We start from the raw sequence: 15,606 nt of genomic DNA, 5'->3' as shown, positions 1-15,606 counted from the left end.
GTTTCCCACAAGGGAAATAAACACTCACAGACCAACTGACACTAACTCCATGTTGTTTTGTGTTTGTTTTTGTTTTGCAGTGATGCCTCTAACCTGGGATTGGCCTGTGTGTGTGTTTGTAAATAGAATATTTATTTTTATACAGTTTCCACTTTTTGAAAATGCCCAAAGTATGATGCATCTTACAGATTATTAAAAAAAAAGGAAAGCCTGCATATTTTGTACAGAAAATACCAACCTCTTCCCTTTTGTTTACAAGATGTTTTGTATACGTCTAAGACTCTAATACACTTTTCGTTAGTGAGTACGGCTGTACGTTTGCATGATATTTGTGCACACTTATTAAGTATTGAAGCTTAATAAATTATTGTGTTCCAGTGCCAAAGGGGGCCAACCAGCACTCAGGTGCTGGCTAGTTTATGTGTGACTTCAGAGATACATGGAGTTCCATGGTGTTTGCTAAGCTAGGTGTGTCTCAGAATATTTTAAACTCTTATGGATTTTCATTATTAAAAAAATTAAACATGGCAATTCTTGATCCTGATTCATCACTAAATTAAATACATTCTTTTCTTGTGAAATCAGGAAGTTCCAGAAGCGGAGGGTCCTCAGAAGTTTAATGGTTTGAACCATTAAGTCCAACAGAGGGAGGGCTGGGACTATATTAAGCAACGTCTATTATAATGTACCCCAAGTTCATTACAGTGCCACATGAAGTGTGTAAAGTTCAGTTGTGCTGAAACCCTCGAAGCCCCCAAGGTTACAAAGGGCTACTTGCTACTGCTTTTGTTTTTTGGTGGCTTTTTGGTTTGTTTTTCTTTCTTTTGGGGCTGCAATCACTAGTAGCAGCTATTGCTGACGATGGCCATTCATTTGCTATAGATTTGCAAGGTCTACTCACAACTAGCAGTTGAAAAGTTTGCCTCACAGCCATTCCGCTCCAACAAAGAACGCTCAGAAAACAGGAATCTGGGCAAGATATTGGCAATCTGAAGCTGTTTTTATTTTTTAAGAAGCAGAGTTTTACGGTTTTCTGTACTGTTCTTAGTATAGTGCTTATAAAGGTCTTGCTGCTTATAAATAAAATAAACCTATTTTAAAGTAGGTAAGTATTACCTATGGGGCAGCACACAGGTTTACTGTTACGTGTTACAACATAATTGGTGCTTCTAGAGGGCTTGAAAATAACGAAGTACTTGGGTAATTTAAACACCCCCCCTCATTTTGTTTGCACTTTGATGTGTCTTTATATGTATATCCTTTCATCATAGACAGTACAAAGTCACACTGAAACGGAGACCCTGTCCACGCATGGTAACAGACACTCTAAGTTAATGAGCTTCACATTCGTGGGACCCCTGCCACATTGTGAGGTCGCACTCACAGACTCTTCATCTTCATGGGACCACCACATGCTGCCCAGACCCCAGGGACCTTACCAGCGTGCTTACCAAATACCCACTCAGATATTTTGGAAACCAGACACCTTTCTCCCCTGAGTCTTGGCTTCCTTGTTTGAAAAGTGAAGCAGTTGAATTAGAGCTACTGTCTGTGGTCATCTCTCCCCTCCACTGGTGGCAGAAGCATGAGGGACCCAGGCCCCAGCCACCAGCTGGTACACACTGCCCTTCCTACAGAGGGAGCATTCCAGGATGCCGCACTCCCCGATACTCCCGAGCCCAGGGATGCTCCTCGTCCCAAGCCTGCTCCCCAGAAGCTCCACCAGGCACAGTGAGGGCAAGCCTGGCCCTTTCAGGGGTTAAGACAATATTTTAATTTTCATTTCTTTTAAACTCAAAAGAAAAAAAATGAATATATAATCGTGAATCCAGCTAGGTTCTACCAGAGCAGTCATAAAATATAATTTTTTTGTATTTTTCTGGAGGAAGGAGTCTACACAGGCAAAAGTGCCCAGAGCCCCTGAAAGTTGTAGCACAGCTCTGCCCAGCCTCTGCTCCTGGAGATGTGCTCTTGCCCTGGCTCCACTGACTTATGCCTCCTGCAATGCCACCCTCCTCACCTCCACCCCCTCATCTGAGGTCCTGAGGAATCAGAGTGTAACCTGGTTTTCCTAGAACCACTGCCTCATCGCCTTTCAGGGTCTCACTGGAGCAATCAGAGCCCATTGATGATCTCAAAATAGAGTCAAACATAAACTGGAAAGATCCAGAAACAGATTCTGTGTTAGCTGAAGACCCTGAATAACTCTTGAGCAAACCAAAACCTTACTCTGTGTCCATCCTGGTGTTATTATTCATTTATTTATTACACCTCAGCTAATAAATACCACAAAGGGTTCAAAGTCACTTGCAAGAATACAGATAATAAAATAGAAATATGTGTAAAAAAAGTTTAAACGTCAGAGTCAAGGAAAAATAAATCAGGCAGTGGCAGGCGAGCCCGGGATAGGCAGGGAAGAACCTCACACATTTCACCCCCAGGGGCCTGGTGGGCAGAGAAAAAAACCAATCAGCCTGGTTTCAGCATCCACACTGCCCTCCCCTGGGGGGCAGTTCACTGAGGCTGGACCCTGTGTACACACATTGTCTCCCCCCGGGGTTTGGTGCCTCGTGTATCCTCAACCCGGACATCCTCCCCGTCACAGGGCTGCGAGCGGCACACCCCCAAACCCCAGACTCCTGACGTCAGGGAGCCCCAGGCCTCACTACTTGGACCTTAACCCAACTCAACTCCATGTCAGATGGGTTAGAAGCAGGGAGACAAATGGTCAGCAGGGGGGCTCGGCACTCATGCTGGCAGACAGGAGAACAGGAAGAGGCAGGTGCTAGAGGGACGTGCGGGGAGGCAGGCGGGTGCCTTGCAGGAGGAGGGATGGACCAGGGGGCGCCACACAAGGCGCTGGTGGCAGAGAGGGCTCGGGGAGGTTAAAATGCTCACTCTGGTTCTGGGGACTTGCAGCCCCCCTTGTTGAGAGCTGCTTGCTCAAGGAGTGAGTGAGGCACCGAGCCCTGCCCCGGGGGCAAATCACGGCCCTGTTGGTGAACGTTCTCTGGGACCTGCAGGCAGCTGGTCTGGAGAACCACCTTCTCTGGTTCGCTCCCCTCCCCATGCAGTGGCACCAAGCGCACCTTGTAGCTGGCACTGTCTGCTTGGAGACTTGCAAACACCCAGCTGGACAAAAGACTGAGCCAGTGCCCTCGTGGGTGACAGTGTAACAGAGTCCTCTAGGCCCAAATAAGGACTCTCATCAAGGTCAGCCACTTGTGCCTGCGCAGTCATGAGGCCAAAGGAAGCCCCACCTCGCTCAGGAGGTGACGGCCCTTCCACACACCCCACTGCCCCATCGCAGCCTCCCCCAGTGCCTCCTTCCTGCCTGGTCTCCCTTCCCAGGGCCGCTTCACCTGGCAGGATGGAATGCCACAGACGTGGGGAGGGCCAGGGTCAGCCCATGAAGCGCGAGGGCACTGGCTAGGCGTCAGGAGCCTCAGCTCCCAGCCTTTCTATCTGGCTAACTATCTGGCCTGGGGCGACGCACTCCAAGTCTCAGTTTCCCCAGGTGTCAGTGACAGGTGACCTCTGACATCCTGAAACCCCCTGATTCCACTGACCATTCGGCTCCTGGGAGGACTGGGATGCCGGAGCATTCCATGCCCCTCCACCTAGAGTCATTTTTGGCTGTGACAGTAGCGTGCATGGAGCTGGCCTTGCAAATCTGTGTGCCGCATGCGTGTGCTTCGTAATCCTGAGTGACAAGACTCCTGGACTTGCCCTGGGGCGTGGGTGAGCGGAGCAGCTTCCCTGGGGCAGCCGTGGCTGCAGAGATGGGGTCTCTCACAGAGGTGTCCACGCTGCTGCATTCGTCAGAGTCAGCAGTGCAGCTTTAACCACCCGGCATGCGGCTGGAGCCCCAAAGCCCCACGAACGTACAGGGACACTGCTGCCTTCCTCACACCAGGCTCCCGGCTCCCCTCCCGGGGCCCCACACACACACCTGCAGCCTGGCCTCGCCCCCTACCCGGCACCTGGACACACTCTCAGGCAACTCGAGATGTCAAGCACCTAAGACTCCATCCACACCACCAAAAAGAGGGCAGGCCACTGATGAGGGACCCAGGAAAGAGGAGGAAATCCACACAGAGATGGAGGGCAGAGAAGGAAGTGGGGGGCCAGGGAGGAACGGCAGCGCATTTCTCCAAGGAGGGGAACTTGCAAGGGATGGGGAGGAGGGCACCCGGAAGGGAGCTGGATTTTCGGCCAAGGCAGAATTCCATATGCAGTGACCCTCCAATTCCTAGACCAGCCCTGCCTCTGAGGAGGGGGCAGAGCTGAGCCAGGGACGGAAGCCTTGCACCACGGGGGCCTCCCCAGCAGGGCCTCCCTTTCCAGGTCTACTCACTGGCCCCTGCATGCACCCTCTGCTTCCCCCTCCACACCTGGCCCGTGCAGGGCCCTGGGCCTGGAATGCCATGCTTTCTCACCTGTCAAAGGTCTACCTCCTCCTAAGGCCCAGCTCAGACTCCATGGCCCTGGGAATACCTCTCTGGGTTCCTCAGCTAGATGAGTCTCCCCCCCTGGAACGACCAGGAACTCTGCTTTTCTTCCTCCACCTTCTATTAGACTAGGAAAGTCGGTCTCCCATATTAGACAATGAACTCTTAGTGGAGTAGGACTTTCTCATTCACTGGGCTCCTGAGGGACCTAGCTCAGGTCTCCCTGCCAGGGCCCTGGCCTGGGCTCATAAACGCCCCTGACCTGCTGAGTTATCAATCTACTTTATGAAGCACCTACCATGTGCAGGCATTGGGAGGCAGCTGGGGCTCCTAAGGACCGGAAGACACAGCCGGCCCTCCAGGAGTTAACGGGGTGCCCAGCAGCGCAAGGCCTGTGCTGAGTGCTAGTGAGGGCGCGTCTGAGGAGGCCAAGGCCGCCAGCGTGGCCAGAATGAAGCGAGGCCTGGGGGGTCCAGGAAGGAATTAATAGCAGACAGGCGGGCCCCTCCCTTGCCACATCCTCATAGAATCTTCCAGTGGGCAGGATCCTGGGCCACGCCAGCTTCTCAAATCAGGGGAGGGCAAACAGGATTGTGGTGGAAGGGGACAGAGAGGTCCAAACGGGGAGGGTACCTGCCAAGGTCACCAGGTCAGTGGGACCCCCGGCTTGGGGAGGCACCCCTACATGCCCATCGCCAGCAGGGCTCTTCCTCCAACACTCCCTCTCTCTGCCTCCTCAAGGGCCAGAGTCCATGGTTAGTCGCCAAGAAGTGAAGCCAGGCAGCCTGAGCCTTGGGGAAAGCGCCTTCCCCTGGAGGAGGGTGAAGACGGAGCGGCCTCCGGACAGAGGGTCGCGGGCCGAACCCTTCCCGGGGGTCTGGCTTGAGGGGGTGATCAGAGGGTGACCACGGGAGAGCGTGGGACACCTGCGCTCTCTAAGGGCCAGCGCTCGGCCCGCAGAGCACAGGTTCACCCCGCCTGTCTCCCCAGCTCTCTGCTGGGGTTTCTGGCGCGACCCTGCAGCTAGCGCCCTCTGCTGTTGCTGCACCGCAACGGCGCTGGATGCCCTTTGGTCAGGGAAGAATTGTGGATCTTTGAGAGACCTCTCTGCAGAAGGGGCCGCCAGCATTGTCACACTCTGACCTTGGAAGCCTCCCCAGGAGGCTGCGGCCAGAGGCCGGTCACCTTTCCCAGCTCCTTCTCAACAGATTTCCTTTAACTTTCTTTGGTGCTGCCACGATTAACCCTTTAACTTCCTGGGTTCTTTCAAACGTCATAAGCTGACCAGTGTACCAAGCTGCAAAAGCAGAGAGCGTTTGTCTTCGAGAGGAAGGCACAGCGGTGTAGTAGAGGAGAGAAGCCCACAAGCACTTCTGGGCGATGAGCTTGGATGTCTGGGCTGGCCCTCAGAGCCAAGGGCCTCACATATCTGGTCTGCAGTACTGAAACGACGGAGAGAGGCAGCAAGCCACCTATTTGCAAGAGGATCTGGAATAAACCTTCATCCTTTAGCAAAATTGTTGAAGGGACAGTGCCTGGAAATTACCCTTCACTGCCTTCCTTCTCCCTCGGTCACCATATGCAGAGGCTTGGTGGGTACCACGGGGTTTTTACTGCCAAATTAACCAGCCGCCCAACGCTCCTTCCATCCCTGGGGCCACGAGAGAAATCAAAAGCATCCCTATATGACATGATACATGAGTGAAGGGATTTGAGGACTTTCAATGACTCACAGGATCCTGGACATCTGCATATAGTCAAATGGTCTGTGTCACCTGCCAGCAAAGCACCAGCTCTGAACCAACAACATTGGAGGAAGACAGATCCATCATGGCCGCCTTTTAAAGAGGAAACTGCTGGTGCCTGGGCTCACTTCACTGTAGAAATGCAGTGAAATCGCCTGCTAAGACACATTTTTCTTGCACTCCGCTCATTCCAAAGACAAAGTGTCTTTTATTGCAAAAGTCTGCCAAAATAAATGTGCCTGCAGCTCCCCCAGCCAGTGGGAAGCACTCTGGCCTGGGAGGAAGGAGGTCTGCATGCTGGACCTGACTGCCCGGGGCCGGCTGGGCGACCTTGGGCAAGAGCTTCCCATGCTCTGAGCCTCCATTCCCTCCGTCATCTGTAACCTGGGGCAGGTTCTGCCTACCTCACAGGCCATGGAAGGACTATCTCCATGAAAGGAACTGGAACACGGGAAAGGGCCGTATAAAGGTTAGAAAAAGAGATGGTTAGTATTCAGTTCGGGGAAAAACCTTGCTTTTTGTAGCCAAACCTCAATTAACTGGAGTCACCTGAGAAATGGTTCATTAAAATTTCTGGCAAAATCAGGTTCAGAGCAGGCCCTCTCGTGTCCACACAGAGGGCCTGCTTGACAAACAACATGGACACTGAATAATGGAGATGTGGAAATGGTGGCCAACCTGGGGTGGGGGTGGGGGGGCCGGACAGGATGGATGTGGACTGTCCCCGCTCCCCAGAAAGTTGCTTTTTAAAACTAAATTTCCTAAATGTTCATAGGGGTTTTTTTTCTTTTCCCTAAAAAGAGAAGAATCAGCAATTTTTTTAAATCTTTCCTTAAAATTCCAATTACCCATATCCCTGGTTGAATGAGGATTTTTCTCTTTTGCTGATTCCAAGATAAGGTGTGTTAGTGGGAATTCTGTGGCAGGCCAGTGGTTAGGACTCCTTGCTTTCACTGCCGAGGGCACGGGTTCGATCCCTGGTCAGGGAACTAAGATCCCTCAAGCTGCACAGTGCAGCCAAAACAAAAACACAAAAAAACAGCCAAAAAAATAAGATGTATTATTATTATGTTTGTGTGTGTGGTACACGGGCCTCTCACTGTTGTGGCCTCTCCCGTTGCGGAGCACAGGCTCCGGACGCGCAGGCCCAGCGGCCATGGCTCACGGGCCCAGCCGCTCCGCGGCACGTGGGATCCTCCCGGACCGGGGCACGAACCCGCGCCCCCTGCATCGGCAGGCGGACCCTCAACCACTGTGCCACCAGGGAAGCCCCTAAGATGTATTATTGATTCTGGGCCTGTACCCAACTCCCCAGCAGCCCCGCCCCACTTCTTTTTTTCCCCGCCTCCCTTCTGCTCCCCACCTGTGCACTCTTGGACAGTGAGGCCGAGATTCCCCATGCAGTCAATCTGTCATCTTAAGTTTAACAATCATTACCTTGGTATTTCAGTAGAAAAAGTTCAATTGCACTGTGTCTTGCAGGAAACTTCAGTGCAGTTAATTGAAGGTTTAATGTATTTTTAAAGTGAGTCAGAACCTAATTTTCCGAGTTGCATAATGAAGATCAACAGCTTATCTGACTGATTATATAGATTAGGGAGTAGGAAAAAACGGTTTCCAAGAGTAATTCCTCAATGATAAAAGTGCTCATGAATTACTTTTTTTCCTCGTGGTAATTATTTTTGGTAAGGACCTATCCATACTTCAGGCAGTGGGTCTTTTCTATGGAAGAAAAAAAATTACCTGCATATAGTTTGCTGATGGTTTAAGTTTCCTAGCATGTCTGTTTTGATGTTAAGGCGAGATGTCCTCTTTTTTTTTTTTTTACTAACTGTTGCATTTTTCCTACGACTTTTAAAAGTTATTTCCTCTGAGCTCTCCTTTGGGTCAAAAGCGCCTCCTGTGAAGGCAACCTGGTGCTAAGTTCCTGGAATGAAGCATCCTACACCCTGTGCCCACCCTAGGTGTCCCCAACAGCAGGCTGTCCCATCCTGACCCCTGCAGGGACCCCTGTCACACCCTAGTGCCTTTTACCAAAAAAGAGGTCATCTTTCAATGGGCAGGACCTCTCCTATCTCCAGGTCTGTCACTGGTCTCCATGGCGCCCCATCGCCACATCCCTGCAGTGCCCTGGGCTTGTTTCTCCTCCCCTTGTCAAGCAGGTGGTGAGAGCCTGGAAGGTTTCTACCTTCTTGCTGCTTTTGTCACCTTCGCAAATGGTTCCCAAGGCCTCTCATCAATCTCTGACCGCACCCCCGCAAGGGGTAAGACCCCTCAGCCTCTCAGCCTGGACGGTCTTCTCAGCCTTTCCTTTTGGTGCCCCCTGAGGATTTCTCACCTCCTTACCTTGCAACCTCCCACATCCTGTTTTCTTCATTTTTCAGTTCTCTCTCCATTCACTCCTCAGCCTCAGACCACGTGGCTCCCTCGGCTCTCCTATCCTCATTTCCTTCTGCCTCCCTCCCTATCCTCTGACCACCCCCCCAGCTCCCCCACACTTCCCGCAGCTCAGTCCATGAGCATCATTTTAGCTCATTTGAGCTCAGCGCTGCAAAACGAGGCCCCTGGGGAGAAAGATCTGCAATCTGGTCAACGTGTGTGACAGCTTTTTTTCCTACCAAATTCTCCTAGTGCCTTTCATTTAAATAGAGTCGTTGACAGATGTATCATTCACCTATTATGTTCCCCATAAGGAGAGAAAGCCACACCTTTGTTTTATTTTATTTCATTTCGGGTTTCTATTCTGAGTCTGATAAAACATTGTTTTTAGGACCTACTGGTGAAGAAATGCTTTGTTTTCTGGTTTCAGGGTCATAAGCAAAGTCTCTAGGGTTTTTTTACTGGTTTAAGTTCAATAAGTCAGAGAAACTTCTCAGTATAGACCTGCGACATGCCGCTTCTCCAGAGGAAGGCGGCAGGCTATGGCGCAGAGTTTCTGCTTCCTCACCCTTAAAATGAAAGGATGAGACTAGATGTAATATTCTGTGATCCCATAATTCAATAGCTTGTTTGCTGATTTCAACAGATCAAATGCATTTTTCCTTATGCCTATCAGGGATTTGTTTGGTTTGGTTTGGTTTTTAACCATGTGGGTGTCTATGTTTTCTAATTTAAAGAGGGGTTCGGGGCAACCCTGGTGGCACAGTGGTTAAGAATCGCCTGCCAATGCAGGGGACAAGGGTTCACTCCCTCCAGGAAGATCCCACATGCTCATGTGGAGCAGCGAAGCCCGTGTGCCACAACTACTGAGCCTGCGCTCTAGAGCCTGTGAGCCACAACTACTGAGCCCACGTGCCACAGCTACTGAAGCCCGCATGCCTAAAGCCCGTGCTCCACAACAAGAGAAGCCACTGCAATGAGAAGCCCGCTCACCACAAGGAAGAGTAGCCCCCGCTCGCCCCAACTAGAGAAAGCCCACGCGTAGCAACAAAGACCCAACGCAGCCAAAAATAAATGAATTTATAAAAAAAAAAAAAAGAGGGGCTCTGGCTCAAGCCTGGGTTCAGAAACACTCCCTCCCCGCTGAACCTGGGTGGAAAGTTGTTTTGGACAAGGAGGGGCGACAATTCCCTGTGCCGATTTTTTCCTTTGGGAACCCACTTGGTTTCCTTCCATGCATGAATTGCTGGAATCTGGGATGAGGTCTCTAATACATGATGAGACGTTCAGAGAAACCCAGTGCCAAGTATTTGTGGCAGAAGTCATAAGAGCTGGTCTTTTTCTTAAAAACCGACTCTTTGGTTTATAGCTTAGCCAAAAGCAAGCCAGCCAGTTCCACGGCCATCCAAGACCCCCATGAAAGACCCTCAGTGTTTCCCATGAATGAACAGGGGCGTCTGCAGGGTTCCTGCCACCATGGCCAGTAAAGTTCAGTGTGTGCTCCAGAATGATCAATGTAAGAAGGTAAATCGCTAAGTGGCTCTGTTGTTGTCCTATGGCCAAAGGGGTGTATAATTGTGTTTAAGAGAAAATAGCAGCTGTGTCTTATGTGCTACTGGAAGGCGTTACTGCAGGTTCACGCAGGACGAAGTGATGTCCCTGGGAATATGACTGTGCGTGGACCATGTGAAAACATGTGTCTTCCAAACTCCTGCCCAGCAGGGGTTGAGGCAGAAGAGAACAATGTTTAACTATAACAACTGGCCAAGAAATATGCTGTTCCCTGGCACACAGACTCGGAGGAACTGGCTGGCTCTCCGTTGGGACACAGTCTCCAGTCCCCCTGTCCAAACGTTAACCTAATCATAAAGCAAGCAGGTCCCCACTTGGAAGGAGGCCCTAAAAGAAGTCTGGTTTCTCCAGCTGAAGTTTTCTGAAGTAGCTACTCATGCGGGCATCCCTTACCAACTCCTGAGGCACTCACATTGGGCTCTTCAGAGCAAGTGCATTTCTGAACGTCAGTGCTCACAGCTCACAGCCCATCCATCCACAGCACTGCCCGTGGAGGAAGACGCCTTCCTGGGGCGCTGGGGACCTGGGGCCTCTTAGGCTTCTACCACCAGCCTCACAAAGGCATTCAGTGGAGGGTGGTGACCCCAGAGCATGACAGCCCAAGGCCTTAGCTTCAACCTTGGCCTCTCTCTACTGACCACTGGGACCACTTCTGGGCAGAATCCCTGTGCCTCATATCCTACTTTTCTCCGATAGCCAGACTGCACCTAGCACCATGACCTTTTACATTCATGATCTAAAAAAAAGTCTCCAAAGAATTTTAATTACTCCAATTTAAGTTTGAAAGCTTCCTTTATAAGAACCATTATAGAATCTCATATCATATTCCAGCGATTCAGCAAAAATGCCATTTTACCAGGAAAAAAACCATGAAGGGCAAAATGCCTGATTCCCATATTCCCAGCATTACCTTTCTGCCTAACTGGACTTTGCACACTTCCACTGCAATCCCAGGCTGATCTTTCCAGCCTGTTTATGGAAGCAATTGGATTTTATGCATTTGTTAATTTTACACTTTCATTTAAGCTGTTTTTGACTTGTGATTTGGTACATCTGGGGTACAATGTTTAAATGCACAGTATTTTATCTCCATGATGAGCTTGATAATGGAACAGAGTTTCTTTTGCTTCTCACAACCTTCAGATGATTTCAGAAATGTTTCAATCTTACACACCCATTGATATATTTTGTGCTGTGGCTCACTTCATACATGTAAATATCTTCTGTTATATCTTGGTATTTTAAGTACTGCCTCTTTTTTAATTGTGATCATTATCACTATTATTCTTTTATCATTCTTAATTTTGGATATTTTTTCTGGTGCACTCAATTTATTTTTCTAATCACCTTTGATATTTTGGAATTATGTTAGTATTCTGGGTTGGTAGACATACGAAAGCACTTTGCTTAAGCAGTGAGCCAGCTCTCTGGTAGATACTGACATTAAAAGACTATCAGTTCTTTTAAACACTGCCTATATGGTCTTCTTCTCATTATCAGGTGCTATTTCTACAAAACTTGTTTCTCTGCTGGATTGTTCTGTCCTTCCCATTTCTGACTTTGATTTTTAATTTCCTGTGATTCAATTTGCCAATGCCCGATCATACCGGGTCAAAGACAGCGTTCTGCCTTGGCAGTGGGGCCTTCGCTCCATTTCAGTAACTTCCAGGCTACAGGTGAACCACAGGGAAAACATCCCAGGTGGTCGGGATATGCCTAAGGACCTATGACTAGGTGGCTTCACAAGGGGCTTCTTAAGCGTTCTGAAGTAGAGGGCAGAGCCCCCGGCTAACCCATACCCACATCTGTTTGAAACCTCTTGCCTCCCACTTTGCCACATCTAGGCAGGCCACAACCTGGCATTCTGAGTAACTCCATCCCCGCCACTGTGACACCAGGGTAAGGGCCCCGAGAGGGGGTCAGAAGACCCCGTTTCGGTCCCAGTCCTGCAGTGGTGCAGTAAGTGACAGCCCTTTCTGGTCCTGGGTCCCATAAAGTGCAAAGCTGGATATTCTTTGCAACTGGAATACTCTCTACCGAAAAATGTAGCTGAGCCAATGAGCCTATTCCTTGAAATGTAGCTTTGCTACTCCCAGATGTGGGTAGGATTTTAGCAAATGAGTACAACTACTCTTTTAAGTAGAAAGCCCTACCCCCTGGAAGCCCACAAGGGCCAATGGCCTGAACCACAGTATCCGAAGGCTCAAAGGTGAACCCAAGAGAGTGATGTGGGAAGCTCAATTACTAATTATCCTAAGCAAAGGCTCTTTTGGAGAGGCCATCAAGCTAAAAAGATGAAACAGGAACTGCCTAAATCAGCAAAATGGTTAGGCAACTGTTAGCCTAATGCACTTAAACTCGTAAGGAAAAAAAGCGCCAGAAAACTCCCTGCCAAAACTGTGGTCCTTCCTGTCTGTGTCATCCTAGAGTTTTATATGATATTTTGTACTTAATATCTATGGTGTAAATATACTTTCCATTGTAAAAGATGTAAATGTGAATTATATATTTTCTTTTTGTCTTTTCTAAAATGGAAGTTGATCTAAGTAATAAATTACAAATCATCTACATCTTGTTCTTTTTTTTTTCCCCCCCCCCAGAAATTATATACCTTTAACATCTCTCAGAAGGGAAAAAGAGCTTCATGATTAAAGGGAGCCTTCATTCCTAGCTAATGGAAGTAAGATGGTATCATATAAAGAGGAAAGGATTAGGGCTCAGGAGAGTGGGTTTTAGTTCTGACTCTTTCATTAACAGATGTGAGACTGGCTAAGTCACTTAACCTCTTGGCGCTTCATCTAAAAATGAAAACAGCTGCCACAGTTGTTTTTAAAATTTGAAAGGTAGCAGATGCACATGGAATTACTAAATCTTAACTTTCATTATGCCAACTGGCTGGAGTATAAACATTTTATATAAGGGAGATTTCTGTGTAATATTTTATTTTGCTTAAATTCTATTTGGGGACAAAACTAACAAGAAATTGAATGTGAAGTTAACTTTTTCCATGGATATGTATAAGACCCGTGATTAATAACCATAATTATTTTATTAGCTTTAAGAGCATTTAGGGAAGAAATAAATTTCAACAATTTTTAATGAAATACTCAGACTTTGAATACGTTCTTGGTTTGACCAAAATTTCTTCATCGGTGTCTAACATCGCATGAAGAAGACTTCTACCAAGGCAGAAATACAGTCAAATGACCTGGAATTGACAATCCATCCCAAGTGGGCAGGAAATCCTGCATGTCATTCCATCAAAGCTGAGAAGTGCCACCTTACCCTTTGTGGATGACCGAACTGAAGCTACACAATTCAAAAGCAAGCCATGATGCACAGCAGGTCGCTTCCCACTTCAGCTGACCAAACGGCTTGACCTTGGCTTCCTACCATGTCAGAGTAGAAACAAGCCTTTGGGTTCATCTCCAGTACCCTCCCTGTGTATCTGAGAGACAGAATTTTTGTGACTCAACATCATGGTCTCTCCAGCTCATGAGAAAGACAGCTTGGGATAAAAGGACCATCCAGGACTTTCTCTGGGGCTGTGGTCCCTCCCTCTGTGCCTGCTGTTCAAGATGATGCCGTGGAAGGCGGGTGAGAGGGAACTTGCTTCATTCACCTTGTCACCTATGTACGGGCCCTGTGTCTTCAAAATAAGGCATCAGAAATACAGCCATCGCATTGAACAGTTCGGGGGTCTGAGTGAGGGGCTTCTAAAAGTAAAAACGTCTACCTCTCCCCTCCTTTTCCAAAGAGCAGAGCAGAAGTACAACCCAGGAGATAAGAGTTCCAGGTCTGGCTCTGCCATTAAATGTGACCAGAAACCCTTCCTGATCTGAAACGGTCACACAGGGATGAAGCATGTAAACGCACCTCTCTGTTTTCTGTTTCCTGACATTTTCTTTTCCACCATCCTCCCCCCACCCCCAAACTTCTACCAGCTCCTTGATGCAAAAGTGGTAAAGCAGACAAGTACTTTAGATATATAGTCCTGTGATTTCTAATGATTAAACCCAACAGTGCAGAAAACAGCATTTAAAAAAAAAAAGGAAAAAAGGTTTCATCTGTGTTTTGTTCTTGTTTTACATGACTGGTGTTTAAAAGTGCCAGAGAGCTGATCTGCGTAACCAAATCTCAGAAAGACACAGAAAAGGGGAGCGGCTGAACTTTTTCACAAGCAATCAGGCTACAGAAGGATTTTCTGTTAAAAGATAATATTTAGAAAAAGGTAAAATCATGACGCTCATACAGATATAAAAATGAACACATGTTAAAGATTTTACTTGACTCATACGATGAGGGAACCACGCCATCGTTTTAACCAGTCCAGAGGAAAAGTTTAAAATGTACGTATTTATGTAGACTAATGGAATGTTGAGCTGAATTACGAAGGGAGCAAAGCCCATTACTACTCTCAGGACAGAATATACGTATCTGTCCATCGCCTACAACTTACAAAGTGTTGCAAAGACAGTGAACAGGCCTAGAATCTGATAACCCAGAAGGATAGGCTGTAGATGAAACATAGTTTTCCACGGAAACACAAAAATATTTTTTACAATTGTAAAGCAATACTCTGCTTTATTTAATACCCAGACTTATTTCACCAACATTAAAACCCATGATCACTTTCAACTTGTACGTCATGCTGGTAAAAGTGTAATCAGGATAACCCTTGAACAGATATTGACGGAGCCCCATATCTGAGCATTAACCTTCTGACCCCTGTGAGCTCTGGGCCCTCCCCCTCTCCCTGTTCATTGTCACCCCATCCCCACTCCCATTTAGCTTGGGGCTAAGAACTCTTGACATAAATAACTAACTCAGCAGAGCTTATCAAAAGCAGATGTAGTGGAGGATGTTGACCCTGGGTCTCATAGCACTCATCACTGCATAAGGAATAAATCTCTACGTTTATATGGCTAGAGTTTTCCCTCTGAATTAAAGACCCCTGACTCTTCACACTTGTGACTTAACTAGGAAGGCCCTCTTTGCTACTGGCCCCTTAATTCAATGTGCTGACAGTTCAGATGCTCTTAGCATAATGAATCGCAGTCTCTCTTTTTAGAACTCATAAAGCTCCCTCCAATGATGTTTTATGCGTATCACCCACCTGGCCTTTTTAATCTGGCTGGCAAATTCACAGCATCTTATAGTCCCCCACCCCCTCCGCTTTTTTCTAATATTAATTTAATTTAAGTGGTCACTGTAATATTCTTGCCACAGATGCACAGTGGTTTCCTCAGGATTGCTGAATTTCAAGTTTAAATAATAAATCAGAATATTCATTCAAGATGGGGCTGTGACACTAACAAGGGATGTGGCCTGCACTAGCTCTTATTCTCCCAAAGCCTCTACTTCTCCAAAAAAGTGAAATCACGGAACTCAAAAATCTCTTCTGATACTATGGTGACCTACAGTGATACCTGGAGATCCATTGTGGTCACTGGTATTTT

General features: G+C 48.0%; 1 protein-coding gene across 1 annotated transcript in view; it reads left to right on the top strand.

Annotated features, from left to right (window-relative positions):
- COL13A1 (collagen type XIII alpha 1 chain) overlaps positions 1-389 on the top strand; it is a gene marked incomplete at its 5' end in the record, with an annotated part of 79,131 nt that extends 78,742 nt beyond the window's left edge. The window contains one exon of the mRNA XM_079900595.1: positions 81-389. Coding sequence (XP_079756721.1) covers positions 81-83 — 3 coding nt within the window. The 3' untranslated portion in view covers positions 84-389. The remainder of the gene's footprint in view (positions 1-80) is intronic.
- Positions 390-15,606: the final 15,217 nt, after the last annotated feature.

The sequence above is a fragment of the Stenella coeruleoalba genome (genome assembly GCF_951394435.1).
Source record: "Stenella coeruleoalba genome assembly, chromosome: 16".
NCBI classification, from domain to species: Eukaryota; Metazoa; Chordata; class Mammalia; order Artiodactyla; family Delphinidae; genus Stenella; species Stenella coeruleoalba.
This window is presented reverse-complemented; position numbering and strand designations above follow the sequence as displayed.